This window comes from Hippoglossus stenolepis, chromosome 2 (assembly GCF_022539355.2).
Source record: "Hippoglossus stenolepis isolate QCI-W04-F060 chromosome 2, HSTE1.2, whole genome shotgun sequence".
Classification (NCBI taxonomy): Eukaryota; Metazoa; Chordata; class Actinopteri; order Pleuronectiformes; family Pleuronectidae; genus Hippoglossus; species Hippoglossus stenolepis.
The window spans coordinates 13,029,960-13,045,219 of NC_061484.1; the positions used below are offsets into that span (position 1 = coordinate 13,029,960).

General features: G+C 40.6%; 2 protein-coding genes across 5 annotated transcripts in view; one reads left to right on the plus strand and one right to left on the minus strand.

The window, feature by feature from the left end:
• Nucleotides 1-11,087, plus strand: part of LOC118119198 (inactive rhomboid protein 2) — a 28,504-nt gene extending 17,417 nt beyond the window's left edge. For all 4 annotated transcript variants that reach the window (XM_035172942.2, XM_035172951.2, XM_035172959.2 and 1 more), the window contains 9 exons: nucleotides 141-215; nucleotides 791-952; nucleotides 1,276-1,361; nucleotides 1,481-1,544; nucleotides 1,658-1,752; nucleotides 2,238-2,313; nucleotides 2,389-2,489; nucleotides 2,839-2,992; nucleotides 8,605-11,087. In XM_035172942.2, the coding sequence (XP_035028833.1) occupies nucleotides 141-215; nucleotides 791-952; nucleotides 1,276-1,361; nucleotides 1,481-1,544; nucleotides 1,658-1,752; nucleotides 2,238-2,313; nucleotides 2,389-2,489; nucleotides 2,839-2,992; nucleotides 8,605-9,036 (1,245 nt within the window). In that variant the 3' untranslated portion in view covers nucleotides 9,037-11,087. The remainder of the gene's footprint in view (nucleotides 1-140; nucleotides 216-790; nucleotides 953-1,275; nucleotides 1,362-1,480; nucleotides 1,545-1,657; nucleotides 1,753-2,237; nucleotides 2,314-2,388; nucleotides 2,490-2,838; nucleotides 2,993-8,604) is intronic.
• A 426-nt stretch (nucleotides 11,088-11,513) lies between these two features.
• Nucleotides 11,514-15,150, minus strand: aanat1 (arylalkylamine N-acetyltransferase 1). Its single transcript, XM_035172969.2, has 3 exons — nucleotides 14,839-15,150; nucleotides 14,194-14,348; nucleotides 11,514-12,751 (listed from the first exon to the last, which is right to left on the minus strand). Exons 1-3 carry the CDS (start codon nucleotides 14,984-14,986, stop codon nucleotides 12,446-12,448), a joined length of 609 nt encoding a protein of 202 aa, XP_035028860.1. The 5' UTR covers nucleotides 14,987-15,150; the 3' UTR covers nucleotides 11,514-12,445.
• Nucleotides 15,151-15,260: the final 110 nt, after the last annotated feature.

The following is a 15,260-nucleotide window of genomic DNA, read 5'->3' on the forward strand; positions in this document are numbered from 1 at the left end:
AAAGACTGAATTTATATATGTATAAAAACAAATTTGCACTGTAAAATCATTGACTAACTCTGAAAGCTTTTAAAGTTTAAGTCCTCTTGTCATGTTCATCAGTTACATTTCCAACCCTGTCACTCTGTTGCCCTCTGTAGGTGCTGAAGAACAAAGGCATTTATGAGAGTGTCAAGTTTATCGAGCAGGAGAACTTCTGGATCGGCCCGAGCTCTGTGAGTATCTTGCAGCTGTGTGTTTTTTATCACACACGTAGACGAACACACATGACAAGTTGTGATCTGCTGTGAACATAGTGTAACACCTAAATGAAGGATCCCCACATTTCTCTTTCACAACATGTATCTGTGGGCGACACCAGACATGTTCTGCTTAGTTAGGTGAAGCGTTACTCCATCATTAGTTTGTGACTTTCTTACCTTATCACTAACGGCACTTCCTGTTGCTTAATGTTGCCCTCGCTGAGCTCTAACCCCTTCCCTCTCCTACACCGTTACATGTGTGAATCTGTTTAGTTACTTCCCGTAAAACGTCAAGCAGATTATCTTTTTGATCTCACTCATTTAAACCTTAAATGTCGAATGAGTCAAGTTTCAGTATATTTAAGATGATCCCAGAGGTGTCTGTATTTTCTGGAAAATGGGAGAATGAACGCATATTTATAACTTGTTAAACAGCATTAAGGCTTAATCTACATGCAGAAATGAAGCATTTATAGAATCCTTTTTTACATTTACTTATTGTTGCCAGCTTGTATATCTTTACTATTATTTCCTACTTTACCATATAGGATGACCTGATTCACCTGGGGGCCAAGTTCTCACCATGTATTCGTCAGGACAGACAGATAGTGAGTCTGATCCAGAAGGCCAAAGACCTGGAAAGAGAGTCTGGCTGCTGCGTGCAGAATGACAACTCTGGATGTGTGCAGACCCACAACTCCGACTGCTCTGTATGTTGTTTATCGTGCACTTTCATACATAGCACATTATTATTATTATAAGTAGGGTTACTATATACAGTTCCTCTATTTGACATCAAAGTTAAAAATGTTTTTTAAATGAAATAATATAGTAATATAGTATTTTTCATTAGATAATTTTGAATTTAAATGTAACAGATCACCTTTCTCAATACACAGATTAAGATGACGTTAAGGAACATTTCTTAAAAATTCTGTATATTTATTATTATTGTACAAAATGACTACTGTTCTGTTTAAGATTGTGATAAATGATAAATGATACAATTCAATATAACATTGACTGCATGCAGGAGACGCTGGCCACGTTTATTAAATGGAACAAGGAGGATGTGGACATCAGCAGGTCCTCGGGTTCTGTCTGTCACCAGGATCCCAGGTGAGGAGATGTGCAGCATTACTCTGCCACATGAGATGAGGAACACCTCTCTTCTAAAACAAAATTGAAATCAAGTGAATCTTTTCAAACCTTCTTGTGCTCCATGTTGTTGTGATCAGAGTGTGTGAAGAACCTGCGTCTGCAGAGCCTCATGCGTGGCCAGATGACATCACCCAGTGGCCGGTGAGGGGACACCACTGCTCATTTGGAAATTCATTTTCACCACCCACTTCGATACCTGGAGCTAATTTTACAGTGTTATTGTATTTCTGGGTTTGTGCTCATTATGTCTCCAGGTGTGTACGTTTCCCAAGAAGTCGAACCACACAGGTTACAGACACATGGACTGTAACATAAAGGGACGGCCATGCTGCATAGGAACTAAGGGCAGGTGAGACACGGACACTGATATATTATTATGCCTCTCTGCTGGTGAGAGAGGCATTTTGTTTTCAGGTTGTCTGCCTTGGATTCAAACAAAAATGTATTAGCTTTTGGTTGCAGGTCATAGGTCATGATCACTGTGACCTCATGGTCTTGTGAAAGTGATATCATATAACATAACATCTAAAGGGAATTTTATTACATCTGGCACAAACATTTACTTGGACTCAAGGATGACCTGATTAGAATTTGGAGGTCAAAGGTCTCACAAAAGTTTATCCTGCGTACCTCTAGATAATCCTTTCAAATTGTTCACCTCGATTCCCTGATTAACTGATTAGATTCCATCAAGACTGAAACTGCACCGATTCATGGAGGCATACAGCCTTCAATTCTAGTTTGCCTTGTGTTGTGTCGGTCAAGCCCTGCAAATGTCACCCTGATCTATTGCTTCACTTAATTTTAATTGCATTTTGTTTTGTCTTCCTATAGATGTGAGATCACCACCAGAGAGTATTGCACTTTCATGCACGGTTATTTCCATGAAGACGCCACACTCTGCTCACAGGTAGTTTGTGTGCGTGTGTTTTGTGTGTATTGGTGTGTTAGTATATTTCTGACCTCAAGCATTACTCTTGTGCAGGTCCACTGTCTGGACGACGTGTGCGGTTTGCTGCCCTTCCTAAATCCTGATGTTCCAGATCAGTTCTACCGTCTGTGGCTCTCTCTCTTCCTCCATGCAGGGTAAACACCACTTACCCCTCACAAACATCCTAAAACAAAGACTGAATTTCTACATCGATATTTAAAAGGGCTGTTTGAGCTGAGTGAAGGGAATGTGTAATATGCATACTTCAGGATTCAGACCTGAAGAAGTATTTCTAAATTAGCCCCCAGTGCTCGTGAGTTGGTCACTCGCATGAGCACTGTAGTACTTCGTGCAAACACTCAGCACATGGGAAATCCCTCAGGTTTAGTTTCAGGGCAGATAAAAGAGCTTTCATTAAAGAGCTTAATGAAAAAAGAATGGGCTGAAATACCAGCAGACTGCATTGATATGTCATTTTTAGACTCTATGTGTGTGTGTTTGTAGGCTCTTGCACTGCGTGGTGTCGGTGGTGTTCCAGATGACAATACTGAGAGACGTGGAGAAGCTGGCAGGTTGGGTTCGCACCTGCATCATTTACATCCTCAGTGGCATCACTGGAAACCTCGCCTCTGCCCTGTTCCTGCCCTACAGAGCTGAGGTGAGCTCTTCACATGATTAAATGCACCCACAGACCTTTTTTGCATAAGGAAGTGTTAAAGCCCCTACCAGGAGTTTAGGACGGTCAGGCTGGAAAAGACAATGTTTAGGTGGAGGATACAGAAGCGGGGAAGCGAGCCAGGCTACAGGCTAGGCTAAAGGCTAACCCGTACAGACCAGCGCTTTCGAGTCTGTTCCTCGCCAACTTATAAACAAGATGGATGAGAATGAGAATTACGATACATTACCTCATCGCTCTGCATCCTGTAAACAGCTGTGTGTAATGGTGTGGTTGGATATACCAGTCAACTTTAAGGATGGCAGGACATGACGTATGAATTGCGCTGCAGAAACCACGCTTTTGTTAAGAGCACGTTGATATTGGCGTCGACCCTTATCACCAAATTTTCTGCAATCTCGTTGCCTTTCCAAGTTGACATCTTTGTCTACTTCTTCTTTGTGTATAGCACCTCTTTTTCATCCTGAGATATTTGTATTATTTGGGGTACATTTTTTTTGTTTTGCATCCATTGCGTCATCAACATGGCGAGTGAGTGGGCGTTGCTCACTCACCAAGAATTTTTCCGGAAAAGTTCCTGCTGTATTCTCTCATGGACTCCCTCGGACATTGTCCGGACATTTTACTAGGGGGCTGGCAGGGAACGTTCTGGAAAATGTCCAGAAAGCCTCTTCCTCCGAAGATGGTTCTTTAAAGGGCAGAGTAGTGTCCCAAGACACAATTTATAGGGCCCTGAAATTATTATACAGTATTAGCAATTCAACATTATTAATTTCTGTAAATATGTCTTCAAGAAGTGATATTGTCTGGGTTTACACTACCATTTCAGGCGATACTCAATGCGTCATGAAGACAATGATATCTGACATGGTTTGAACCAGGGTCTTTTCTCATAGATGGGTTTAGTTTTGCTTGTAATCACCAAACATGTTTGTGTTACACTGACCTTTGTCAGGATTGCCAGGAAAGCTGATTTATTCTCATTACTTAAGCACTTGCACATACGCACACACTCGTGCTTTCACACGGTCAAATACACACGTCATCCTGATCTGTGAGCTGGTCAAACGTCAGGGGTGGTGACCCGTGAGGGAGAGGTTAGATATTATATCCTTTCATATTCCTTGAATGGATTTAGATCCATCATTTAACAGGCTTTTGATAGATTGATACATCCTCCCTTCTTCTGAACATTACTTATATATATATTCCTTGTTACTTATGATGTGAATATACAACATTTGCAAAAACAACCTTTACCGTTCTGCAGGAGTTTTTTTGATGATGTTTTAAAATGTTGATGAAAAGGAAAAACATCTCAACACTTCCAGTATATATTTCCACTGTATCCATAGTTTGTTTATGTGCTGTTTTCACTCAGTGGCTTAGCTCAGCTTAGCTCAGCTCAGTTACTGAAGGTGTTTCTCTTGCTGGGGATTATTAGAGCCCACCATCTCGAGAAGTCTGGAGGGGGCAAAGAAAACACCTCATGGAGTTAAGTAAGTGGAAAAGCTCAGCTCAAGCTGACAGCACATTATGGGTTTATTGTACCTGAGCCATTCCAATGAAGAGAGCAAGGCAAGTGCACTGTTCATCAAATGGTTTTCAGACCACAACGTAACACTCACGTCACATTTGTGTCAATAGAAAACATTCTTATCCTCCGTTTTTGTTCCTTTTCAGAATATTTGCTGCATTAAAGAGACAAATGGGAACTTTGATTATCAGACTAGAAGATTTCAATGGGAGAAATGTTTCCTTGGTTAACTTCAGTTGTCAGTTTGGTTTAAACGTGGTGGTGTCATGAATCTGTCTTACACTTTCAAAGTTTGATTTGGACATTATAACCATAGTTAATCCACCCCACAATGTCCTCATGGATGTGATTAAGGAAACTTGGAGCAATCAATCCTCTCGGTTTACAAGATTAAGTGTGTGTGTGTGTGGTGTGTGTGCGTACGTGCGTCAACTGCAGTTCCTTACTATCTTCGGTGATGCCTGTAGGTGCTTTTAAAACACAGTTTTTTTCTCTCTTTTCTTTTACATGATATCTTTACATCAGTTTGAGGCAATGTCTGAAAATTTTGTACAAACTTTCACTTTGACTCAAAGATGAACTGATTAGAGTTTGGTGCCTGGAGATCAAAGGTCAAGGTCACAATGACCTCATGCTAATGTGTTTCAGTTGTCAAAGGTAATGGTTACAGTGACCTTTTATATGAAAAAGTATGCAGAAAAATATATACAGAACTGCACTGGTTGGTGGAGGCATACAGAAGCATCACCAGGAGATCCACTGAATATTGTACTTCTGAAGAAGTACGATATTTATAATATTTATAATTCATAATGTAATGTTTGCAGAAAACATCCTGTTGATTTGTTGATACAAACAACTGAGTATGTGAACAGAACACAGTCTGGATTACCTACTTTCTACTGGCACGGCTGTTGTCTTTATTGTGTCTGTAAATCTCACTTTCCCCATTAACAGATTAGCCTAATGCCATTGTACAGGTTAGAAAGGCCACTGCTACAGAGTTTAGTGGAAGGGATTAGTTTTTTCTTTCTTCTAAACAAAGACAATTGTTGCAAAGATTAGATTTGTCGGTTGGCGCTTCCAGTCTGTAAGCCTGAACAACCACTTTAAATTTGTAATCATTTAATTTTCTAAGTTCACAAGTGTATTTAGAGTGACTCAAAATCCATGTTTTAAAAGCTGCACTAGGCACATTGTTCTTGTATTTAATGATGGATGTGTTTCAAGGTGTAGCATGCAATAAACCAATCACAGTATTAACTCTTATTCCCTTTAAAAGCCAGGTGAGCTGACACCTTTCCAGATTGCTATTTTAAAAGGCATTTTCCAGATAGTGAAACGGAATGGATCTGCTCATCTGTTAAAGCTCGGGTTGGCAATCCTGGAAGAGATAGCAGGAGCAGGCTAAACTTTGAAAAAATGCATTGGTAGGTAGCCTCCAATTCATTCCACCCTGCCCTCCCATTGGCCCTCTTGTCAAAGCTATGCCCCGAAAACAGATGAACTCACACTGCCTGTCAACTTCTAGAAGCTGACTTTTCTGTGACTGGCTCGCTAACTTATACATGAGAGCTGGACAGGTAAAACAGAAATACATGTCAGTCTGATACTACCAAAGATATTTGTGTTGCGCTTAGTGCCGCGTTGTGCATTGTGTAGTTTATGCCCTTAAAGGTTCATCCTTTCTCACCTTTGAAAGAGTTGTATTATCATATAATGGTCAATTTTAATGGACATTATATCAAACATTGGCAATGACGAAAAGTATATTTTGTTAGCCTTCTGTATTTTTGTCTTGATGTCATCGAGACATCTATTATCTTCTTCATAAACCGACCCCAGCTGCTCTCATCTGCAAGGTATGACATGAGGTGACTCTCAGATTGACGCACCTTGTCGTGAGAGTCAGAAATCCCACCGCCCAGCTCTCCTTAGCACCAACCAGCTCACAGATCTGAACATAAAGTTTTCTTAAAGCATCTGACAAAATAAATGCCTTTCTTAAGTTTGTGGCAATTTTATAGAATAATAATTGCATTGTAGGTTTTGACACAACAAACAGTTATACCTTATTGTTACATCACTGAGACTAGTGGTTGGTTTAAAAGGTTAACGGCCTCTGAATTCATACTACAGTGATCAAATAACAGATATCAATTTTGATCTTTAAAAAAAAAAAAGCCACAATCTTGGTTGAACATGCGAACAAGTTAAAATCATTCGGTGATCATCGAGGTTTAGTGAGACAAACTATTACTGACAACACAGATATTAGTCAGGAGAAACTACTCATCAAACTATTATTCAGGTATCCAAAAAACATGTAATGAACTACAGTACTATTGTAAAAGATACAATTGTTCTGCACTGTCTTGCATTTCCACTGACTGAGTGGATATATGTAAAAAATAAAACGCTGAAATGTAATCCGTAGCTACTCTGGAAGAAGTCCTGCTTTGGCTAACTAGCTGCAGCAGCAAGTGATTCTCCACTGCTCTTAAGGTTTAGTACAGATACATGCGACCTGGGCATCAGTTTATACACCAGGAATAACCAGAGGAAGCACATGGGAGGCACAACTAAGGGTTTAAGTGGATTATCCTTAACTGTTGAGTAAAGGAGACCCTGTGGTTCCAGCATACATGACTCAAACAGCAGCTGTGAATGGCATCATTATAATTCACAGATCGAAAGAATAATTACAGTACAATAAACTTGAGTTTCTATATCCTTAAAACTCTACAGAAACATAGGTTTCATAGCTGTGAATTCTGGATTTGATTGAAAGTCCTTTGTTGTTGTCTCTTGGTCGACACTCTGTGTGAGTGGTTGGAAATGTGAGCTGACAAGAGGCTGAGCTGTTGTTACCTGGTAATATGTGACTTTATTATGTTAAAGAATGTATTATCTTTACATTAAAGTTTTGTAATCTATAAATAAACATCCTGAAGTAACATTCCAAAAGTTAATCATTACTAACAGGTCGTGACAGGCTCACAGAAGTGCCCCCCCCCCCTGTTTCTGCCCTTTCAATATTTTCCATCTCTGCCAATAGAGAGTGACGACTAGCACATTAGGGACGTGTCAGCCTGTGTGTCTGGGGCGTGTGGGTGCACTGCTGAGCCATGCTCTTCTTCGTTTGCAGGAGTTTAATGTCTTCACAGATTAGCCATCTGTCTCAGACCAGGCCAAGCCTCCAAACTCAGCCCTGACGTCACTCTAATCTGCTCACCTTTACTGCCTGACCCAGGGCTCGTATCGCACCTCTACCCAAGAGTGTATGTCTTCATGTGCGAGCACGGACAACATCAAGCTTCATGTAAACGACATCAAGACAGACTATTCCCAGAACCTGTAATCACTGTGATGATCCTGGGATGATCACCCTACATTAATTAATTAGCAATTGATACGGTTTGCCCAGGTCAGGTTTATTTCTCTAAGCGATGGTCACCATGAGTGACTTAACAGTATCTAAAATAATCGTTTCATGTAACACAATGCTTTGTAAAAATGTGGTGGAGTAGAAAGTTCAGATATTTGCTGATATATGTAGTGGAATAAAAGTCAAAAGTACCTGAAAATAAATCTACTTAACTAAATTACAGACACATGAAAAATGTACTTAAGTACAGTAACTAAGTAAATGTACTTTGTTACTTCCCACCACTGGTTTAAGAAAAACAATTCTTTAATTTGAAGCAAACATAGCTGAACAGCAGTGCTGACAGCTCACATAGAGGTTACCCAGAAGCCCTGTGTCACCGGTAAGCAGGATGTATAATTTGATCTCCAGCACACATCAGAGATTATGTGTGTCAAGCATGTGTCCAGTGCTCGGTCAAACATGTAAGTCAGTTTGCAGGATGTTTTCTATTGGCTATAAAATAATTAATTGATAATAATACATTTTATTTCATGGAGCCTTTACATAAAGAAGAACTCCTTCAGCTTCCTCTCTGGACTAAAACCAACCTGTCCTCTTTTTTAACTTTGTTTTAAATGTAATGAATGTGATAATATGATAATGTACTGCTTGTTTTTCTCCCTCCAGGTGGGTCCAGCAGGGTCTCAGTTTGGTCTCCTCGCCTGCCTGTTCGTCGAATTGTTTCAAGGTTGGCAGATGCTGGAGAAGCCGTGGAAGGCCTTTTACAAGCTGTTGGGTATTGTCCTCTTTCTCTTCATGTGCGGCCTCCTGCCGTGGATTGATAACATCGCCCACATCTTCGGCTTCATCAGTGGCTTGCTGCTCTCCTTCGCCTTCCTGCCCTACATCACCTTCGGGACTTTGGACATGTACCGGAAACGCATCCTCATCGTCGTCTCAATGCTGGCCTACATTGGGCTCTTCTCATCCCTCATCGTTTGGTTTTACATTTACCCCATTAACTGGCACTGGCTGGAGCATCTCACCTGCCTGCCCTTCACAAGCAAGTTCTGTGAAAAGTACGACATAGACCATGACATTAACGATGTGGTGCACTAGTCATAAGGCTCTTGGTGCTGTCTAATACAGGCCCACTAGTTTCTAGCCAATATCCAGGGCAGTTGATTATTCTGAACACATTGCAATCATGTTTTTTACTCTCATTAAAAGACCAGGTCCAAGTCCACGAGAAGGGAAACTGAATCAGTCTCCTCTTGTCAGCCTGCTGATGTGCTTACTTCTGTAAATTTTTTAACCTTAGTCAAGTCTAGCATTTCAATTTACTAATGAGCTTGAAGATTCCCGGAACCAGACGACAGGAAAAGATAGGGTGTCAAAGCTGCATGGAGCTGGGTGGACCGATAGGAAAAGATCAACAGGATGGACAGACTTTTTTCCTGCATCCATCCATCCGTTATCTATCATGTAAGGATACATCAATCGAAAAAAAGCCAAAGGAAAGAAGAAGACATGGTCATCTCAGGTCAGCTTTTCCGTTAATTCTATGGACGGCAAGAAAGTTTGATAAAGGAAGAGCGATGTCATAGGTACGTTTCCTGTTTCCCGGTGAATTTAAATATATCAGTTTCCTCCCTCCAGTGACTCTAGTTATCATCACCACATTAACACATTTGACATGGCCTTGGATGGAGAGATTGAATTAGTCCAGTGTGTCTCAAGGAACGGAAACAGCTCAACACTGGAGAACCACAGCACTTCGGCTGGTACGTCTCCATCACTTCATACATGATCAATGTGAAGACGGAGACTATAACACTTTGAAGACCGTCAGTCACTGCTGCTGCCCCTCCTCGTTTCAAACAGAGTCAAAGCTGTTTTTTATTCCGTCTTTTTGTACGTATGCACTCGGCATGTCAATATTCAAGGGAGTAGTGAAACACTGTGCTACATGTAACAAGTATTAACTGTTGGGCTGGAAATATCAGTGGTCAACTGAGGCAAGATTTCTATCTAAACCCACTAGTTGCCTTAAACAGACTCTGACATTTTAGAGATGTCTGGTTGTTCTTCAGCATACAGCTCGTGATCGGCCTCCTGAATGATGATGAACACGTTTCTGACCCGAACCTACCAAAGCTACTTCACATGCTGCTTGTGTTTGCATGTTGTTGTTCCACAGTCACTTAGTTTGTTTATGTACGTCACCAACACCAACGAAACATTTTCAGTCTAGCTCTTCTCTAAATGCAGTGGTGCCTCAAGCATTTTGTAGATTTATTCTGAAAAGGTCTGAAAGTAGTATTTATTCTATAGGAGCAGTTACCTAAACCAGGTGATTTTTGTTGGATCAGAGCAGGTTTTTCTGCTGTATTTTTTCACTTAGTGAAAACAAACTGTCACAATCGTAACCAGAAGTTAGCGAGCGAGTCAAAAGTTGTCTTCTCGCAGTTGTCAGTCAGTGCACGTTCACCTGTTTTGGGGGCGTATCTTTGAAGAGAGGGGAGATGGGATGCATCATTTGCATTTTTTTCAAAGCGACTCCTGCTCTTGCTAGCTTTTCCCGGATTACCAACAATAGCTTTAATAAGGACATTTTTCTTGTCCCTATAAACATCCACTTTTTCCTCCAGATTTTCTGTCTGAACCCGACACCCAACTTGTTTAGGTTGTGGTCCATAACCCGTGAGTTGGATTTAGGGGCTGACTCACTCATAATCTGGTGTTGAAAACATGAGTTTGTTGGACAATTTAAATATCTTTAACTACTTTTAACACCACTGTGTTCTGACGGTAAAGGTCAAACTGTTTTAAGCCATATGAGTCTGCGCTCATACAGTAAGTCTGACAATGATATGCACTTCTTTCTGTGCCTTTTGACATGTGAGCGTGGGAATGTAATGTTTGCAACAACTCACAGCTTCAATCACAACAGTACTCAGCAGTTACACTACTGTGCCTGCGTCTGCATTGGGACCAAATCATTTCACCCCTTCCTCTATTTTAATGGAATAAAAAGGGAAATTTAATTGTTAAATGAAGTTCAGGGCATGGTGAAGGTACTCTTCTGTTTTGCTTCAGTTTTTTTATGTGAAAATCTATGTGTGCTAAAGCGGTCATGTCAAAATAAAAGCCCCCCTGGTAATGAGGTATGTGTGTCTCTGTGTGAAGCTTAATTTTGTCCATCATCCGTTTCTCTACCCTTTTTAACTATTGATCCACACCAGTGAGAGCGTTAATACTAAAAGAGAATTTAAATATGTGAAAGTTTTGTCTTATGTATCTGTTAAACTATAACATGAAACCCTTATTCATAACATAAAAAGTAAGATCATGTGATATGATAAAAAGTTGTTTTCAGCTGTAAAGAAATCCTTAAACTGCTCCAAAATAAAAATGGAAAACTGGAACATCAGCATTTCCACAATGACAGTGCAAACCGCATCTGCTGATGAAGACCATGTTATGGAACTGAAAGCTCTAGAACAGCTAGTAATGGATCTTGTGGATCTCTACAATGATTGGAATAGCTACTGTTCTGCCAGTAGATAGTAAATAAAAAGACCTAAGAGCAGATGTGCTAAAAAATAAAATCTTTATTATTTTCAGAGCAAAACATTGATAGAAAATCAAAGTCTTGATTCAAGACTGGGAGGCAGAGGTGGTGACGAGAGGAAACTAAAGGAGAGATAATATATTTTCATATATTTAGGATATTGAAACACAATATTACATTCTATTACAGGCTATATTTTGTTCTATAAAATACATGAAAGCACATTACATGCTGTACAACCCATACAAGCTTTTCACTTCAATTCTTCCACTGTTCAAGTTCTTCACTCACGCTCGTGCTGATATCCCTCCATCTGTTTCCATGGTAACTGAAGGTGGATGGGTTACTTTGGCATGTTACTGTGTAGTTGTAAAATCACTATGCATGCTTTAAAAGGCATAATGTTAGAACAAGCTATAATGAAAACATTAATAATGGATATATACCAGTTTTACTGTCTAAAAATGATCCTTGTGGCTTCATGAGTCGGAGACCATGTTATAGACTGGTTAAATAACAAGAATAAAAAACAAGGCAGCTCGTTCTAGTGAATATGATGATAAATGTCCAGCATTTATCATAACAAAGAAAATTGTTTCATATAAAAACATGTTGAGAACTGAAATCAGGGTTTATATTCCTGCTCTAATAATTTGGTTTATATGTCCTAAATAGACTAAAAAGCAAAGAAAGATTTTGTTTTGTTATTTTCCGAAGACTTTTCCAGACAGCTGTTGCCGGCAGTTGGATGGCAGCTCTCTGTTCTCAGCTCTGTGCAGACTCCCAGTGAGAAGACACACCACACCGTGTGCTGAACAAGTCTCTCTCACAGTGACGTTCACAAACACAACCACTGTGTCCACCGCTCACGAACAACATGGCTGCTCAAACATCCCCTCGTCCGGTTCCCGTGGGGATAACCACAGGTGAATCCACGAAACGTCACGTATGTCCTCAACAACCGCTGTTACGTCGCATGAAGGCGTGGCCCCTGACCGGGTACAACATCTCGATGAACGTGAGGGGCCCCACTGTGATCTTACTGGGGCCCTGCACCTTGAAACCCGACTTCTGGTAGAAAGGAACCAGGAAGTCCTCGCACATGAGCACGGCACGGCGGACATAGGGCAGGCACCTGAGGTACTGCAGGTAGCGCCACATCAGGATGGAGCCTTTGCCCTGCTGACGGAAGGTCCGGTGGACGGCCAGGACGTGGATGTGCACGGTGGGGCCGTGAGGCTTATGGAGAGTCAGGGCCTCCTGAAATGTAGATAAGGAGAGCAGAGTTGTGAGATTATTTATATATGGTACTGTTATGTTATTTGTTGGACTTGAAAAGAAATGTTTAAAGCGATAATTCACCCAAAAATGAAAATTCACTCATTATCTACTCGCGACTTTGCCGATGGAGGGGTGGGTGAAGTGTTTGACTTCACAAAATACTTAAAGTCCTTTGTGATCCTCCTCTTGAGCTGCGTTCACACATGGATCACACAGGACATTTAGGCTAAAAATAATTTTTAGTCAGACTTAGATGACACCACAGAAGCAGTATGGAGGCAGAATTGGTCATTTACTTCAATTGTATTGGATTCGGCTGCAACAGTTTACCCCTGAAACTCCAAAAGTGTTTTGTGGACTCAAACATTTCACCCACCCCTCCATCGTGAGTAGTAAGGTAGTGGTGAGTAGATAATGATAATAGATAATAAGAATTTGCAATGATTCCTACTTTATCCAACCCTTGTGAAAAGAAAAGCAATTGAGGCTTGATATTTTACAGTTTGACCAAACTTAAAGGATTAATAACTATATATAAAAGAAAACACAAATACGACAAAATATGTAGAGCTTGAGTTAAGAAATTACATCACATATTTTTATGTACAATTTTAATATACTCATTGTTTATTCTGTAAAATAAAAGTTTTCATCTCATAAACACTGATATTGATATGTCTGTGAAAAGCTAATATCAGCCGATATCAGCAAATTGATATGTGGGTCAGGTTCTCATGACATATTACGAAGTCCTTTAATAATGAAGCTGGTTGAGATCATCTGAACTACTTTAATATAATATATATATTTATAATATATATATATTTAATATAATGCAACATTGCTCAGTTACTTGAAGTGGAGTAAAATATGATATAACACTGAAATGTCACGGACAGGGATAAGAATAGAATACAGTATAAGACACATTTCCAAGTTGTACTTGAGGACTTGAGTAAATATGTGTAGTTACAGACCCCCGGCTGTTTGAGAGTTTGTATTTGTCTCAAAGAAAGACCATGTAACTCTTACAATCAGAGGCAACATATATTGCTTTACCTAAATGATAAAAGTTAATTTCATTGGCATTCATTAGTCGCTAACTCAGGGCGCACCACCCTGCATTTTATTGCATGTTGTGTGAGATAAAATCTTTGAAAAGTTTTGTACAGTTTGTACTTTTGTGACCTGACTTGTTGCACCCTGTTGCAAAAAACAGCTCGAGCCTTTTTAGTTTAACCTTTTCAAAACCACTCCTGAAGTGATATTTGAATCACAGGCCCTAATGTTAAACTTATAGAATTTCCGAATATATTCTACCATAGAAATGCACTTAAAACTCTGCTGTTAATCTCTTTTGAACCGTGTCTTGTATTTTCCGTGGCCAGTCAGCCTGCAGGTAAATCACTAGGTGTCCTCACCGTGGTAAGCCTCTCCTGGTCCCACAGAGAGCCGATGACAAAAGCCACCAGACGTCCCTCCTCGAACCAGCCAAGAGACAGCTCTGGACACAGGGTGAGGAAGTGACGCACCTCATCCAGGTGGAGGGGGCACTCACCGGACACTGAGATGAAGGCTGCGTGGAGGAGGAGGAGGAGGAGGAGGAGAGTCAGTGATCACTACCTCAACTAAATGCCTGGAAGTGAGCAGGATGTTTTCTACTGTACTATCAAATATATTACCTTTTCATAAGGGAAGAAGGTAAATCACCAATCTAACTTAATGGTGGTTGTGGGCCACACAACAAGTAAATGGAAAATGTGAAGAAATGTTCACTGGTAAAGAGAGAATCATCTGGAAATGTAATTTGTGTTCATGACATAATGGATTGACCCATTACCAGAGAGTTGGGGTTATTCATTTTAAATCAAACATGTTCTGAGGCTGCTGATACATGACACTGAATGAGTGAATGAGTGTATGAGTGAATTACTGAATGAATGAATGAATATGAATGAATCTTCCCTGTGTGCGTAGTTGCGCACAACACCTGTCCTAAAGTAAACGTGGAAGTCATATCAAGTGATAAATAACAGGGCAAAATAAAATCCAAACCGTTTTCTTACCTTCTCTCTCTATCTCGAACACGCTGATCGCATCCTCCGGGCTGAGGGAGCGGAACTCGCTGGCCGGTAGCGTGTGGCGGCGGCCCCGCGACACCGAAGAGGGCATGTGGAGAGGCCTCATGAACGGCAACGCGCTGACCACTGACATGGTCTTCTTGTCAAAACGCCTTTTAAAGTGAATTAAAAGCGCAGATACTGAGATTTAAATCTTTAACTTTCTGCTGGTCTGTCCTATAAGTAAAAACGTCTGCTCCTCCAACAGCTTGACTCGTGCGTAACTGGCTCCGCAGCGCGTAAAGACTGAGAGCAGAGAGACGCACGTCCAGTATTTATAGCCTCGGTGCGCGCAGGGGCTGGCTGGGTTATAATCCTGGAGCGAACTGACCACACCATGCACGCCACTCACCCGTGAGCAGGTTAAA

What these genes read in the sequence shown, in the direction of transcription:
- aanat1 (XM_035172969.2), bottom strand. Translation starts at nt 14,986, where the DNA reads ATGTCAGTGGTCAGCGCGTTGCCGTTCATGAGGCCTCTCCACATGCCC. An exon ending in GTTCGAGATAGAGAGAGAAG is followed by an intron (nt 14,349 to 14,838) that starts GTAAGAAAACGG and finishes TCCTCCACGCAG; the next exon opens with CCTTCATCTCAGTGTCCGGT. An exon ending in ACCAGGAGAGGCTTACCACG is followed by an intron (nt 12,752 to 14,193) that starts GTGAGGACACCT and finishes TCTACATTTCAG; the next exon opens with GAGGCCCTGACTCTCCATAA.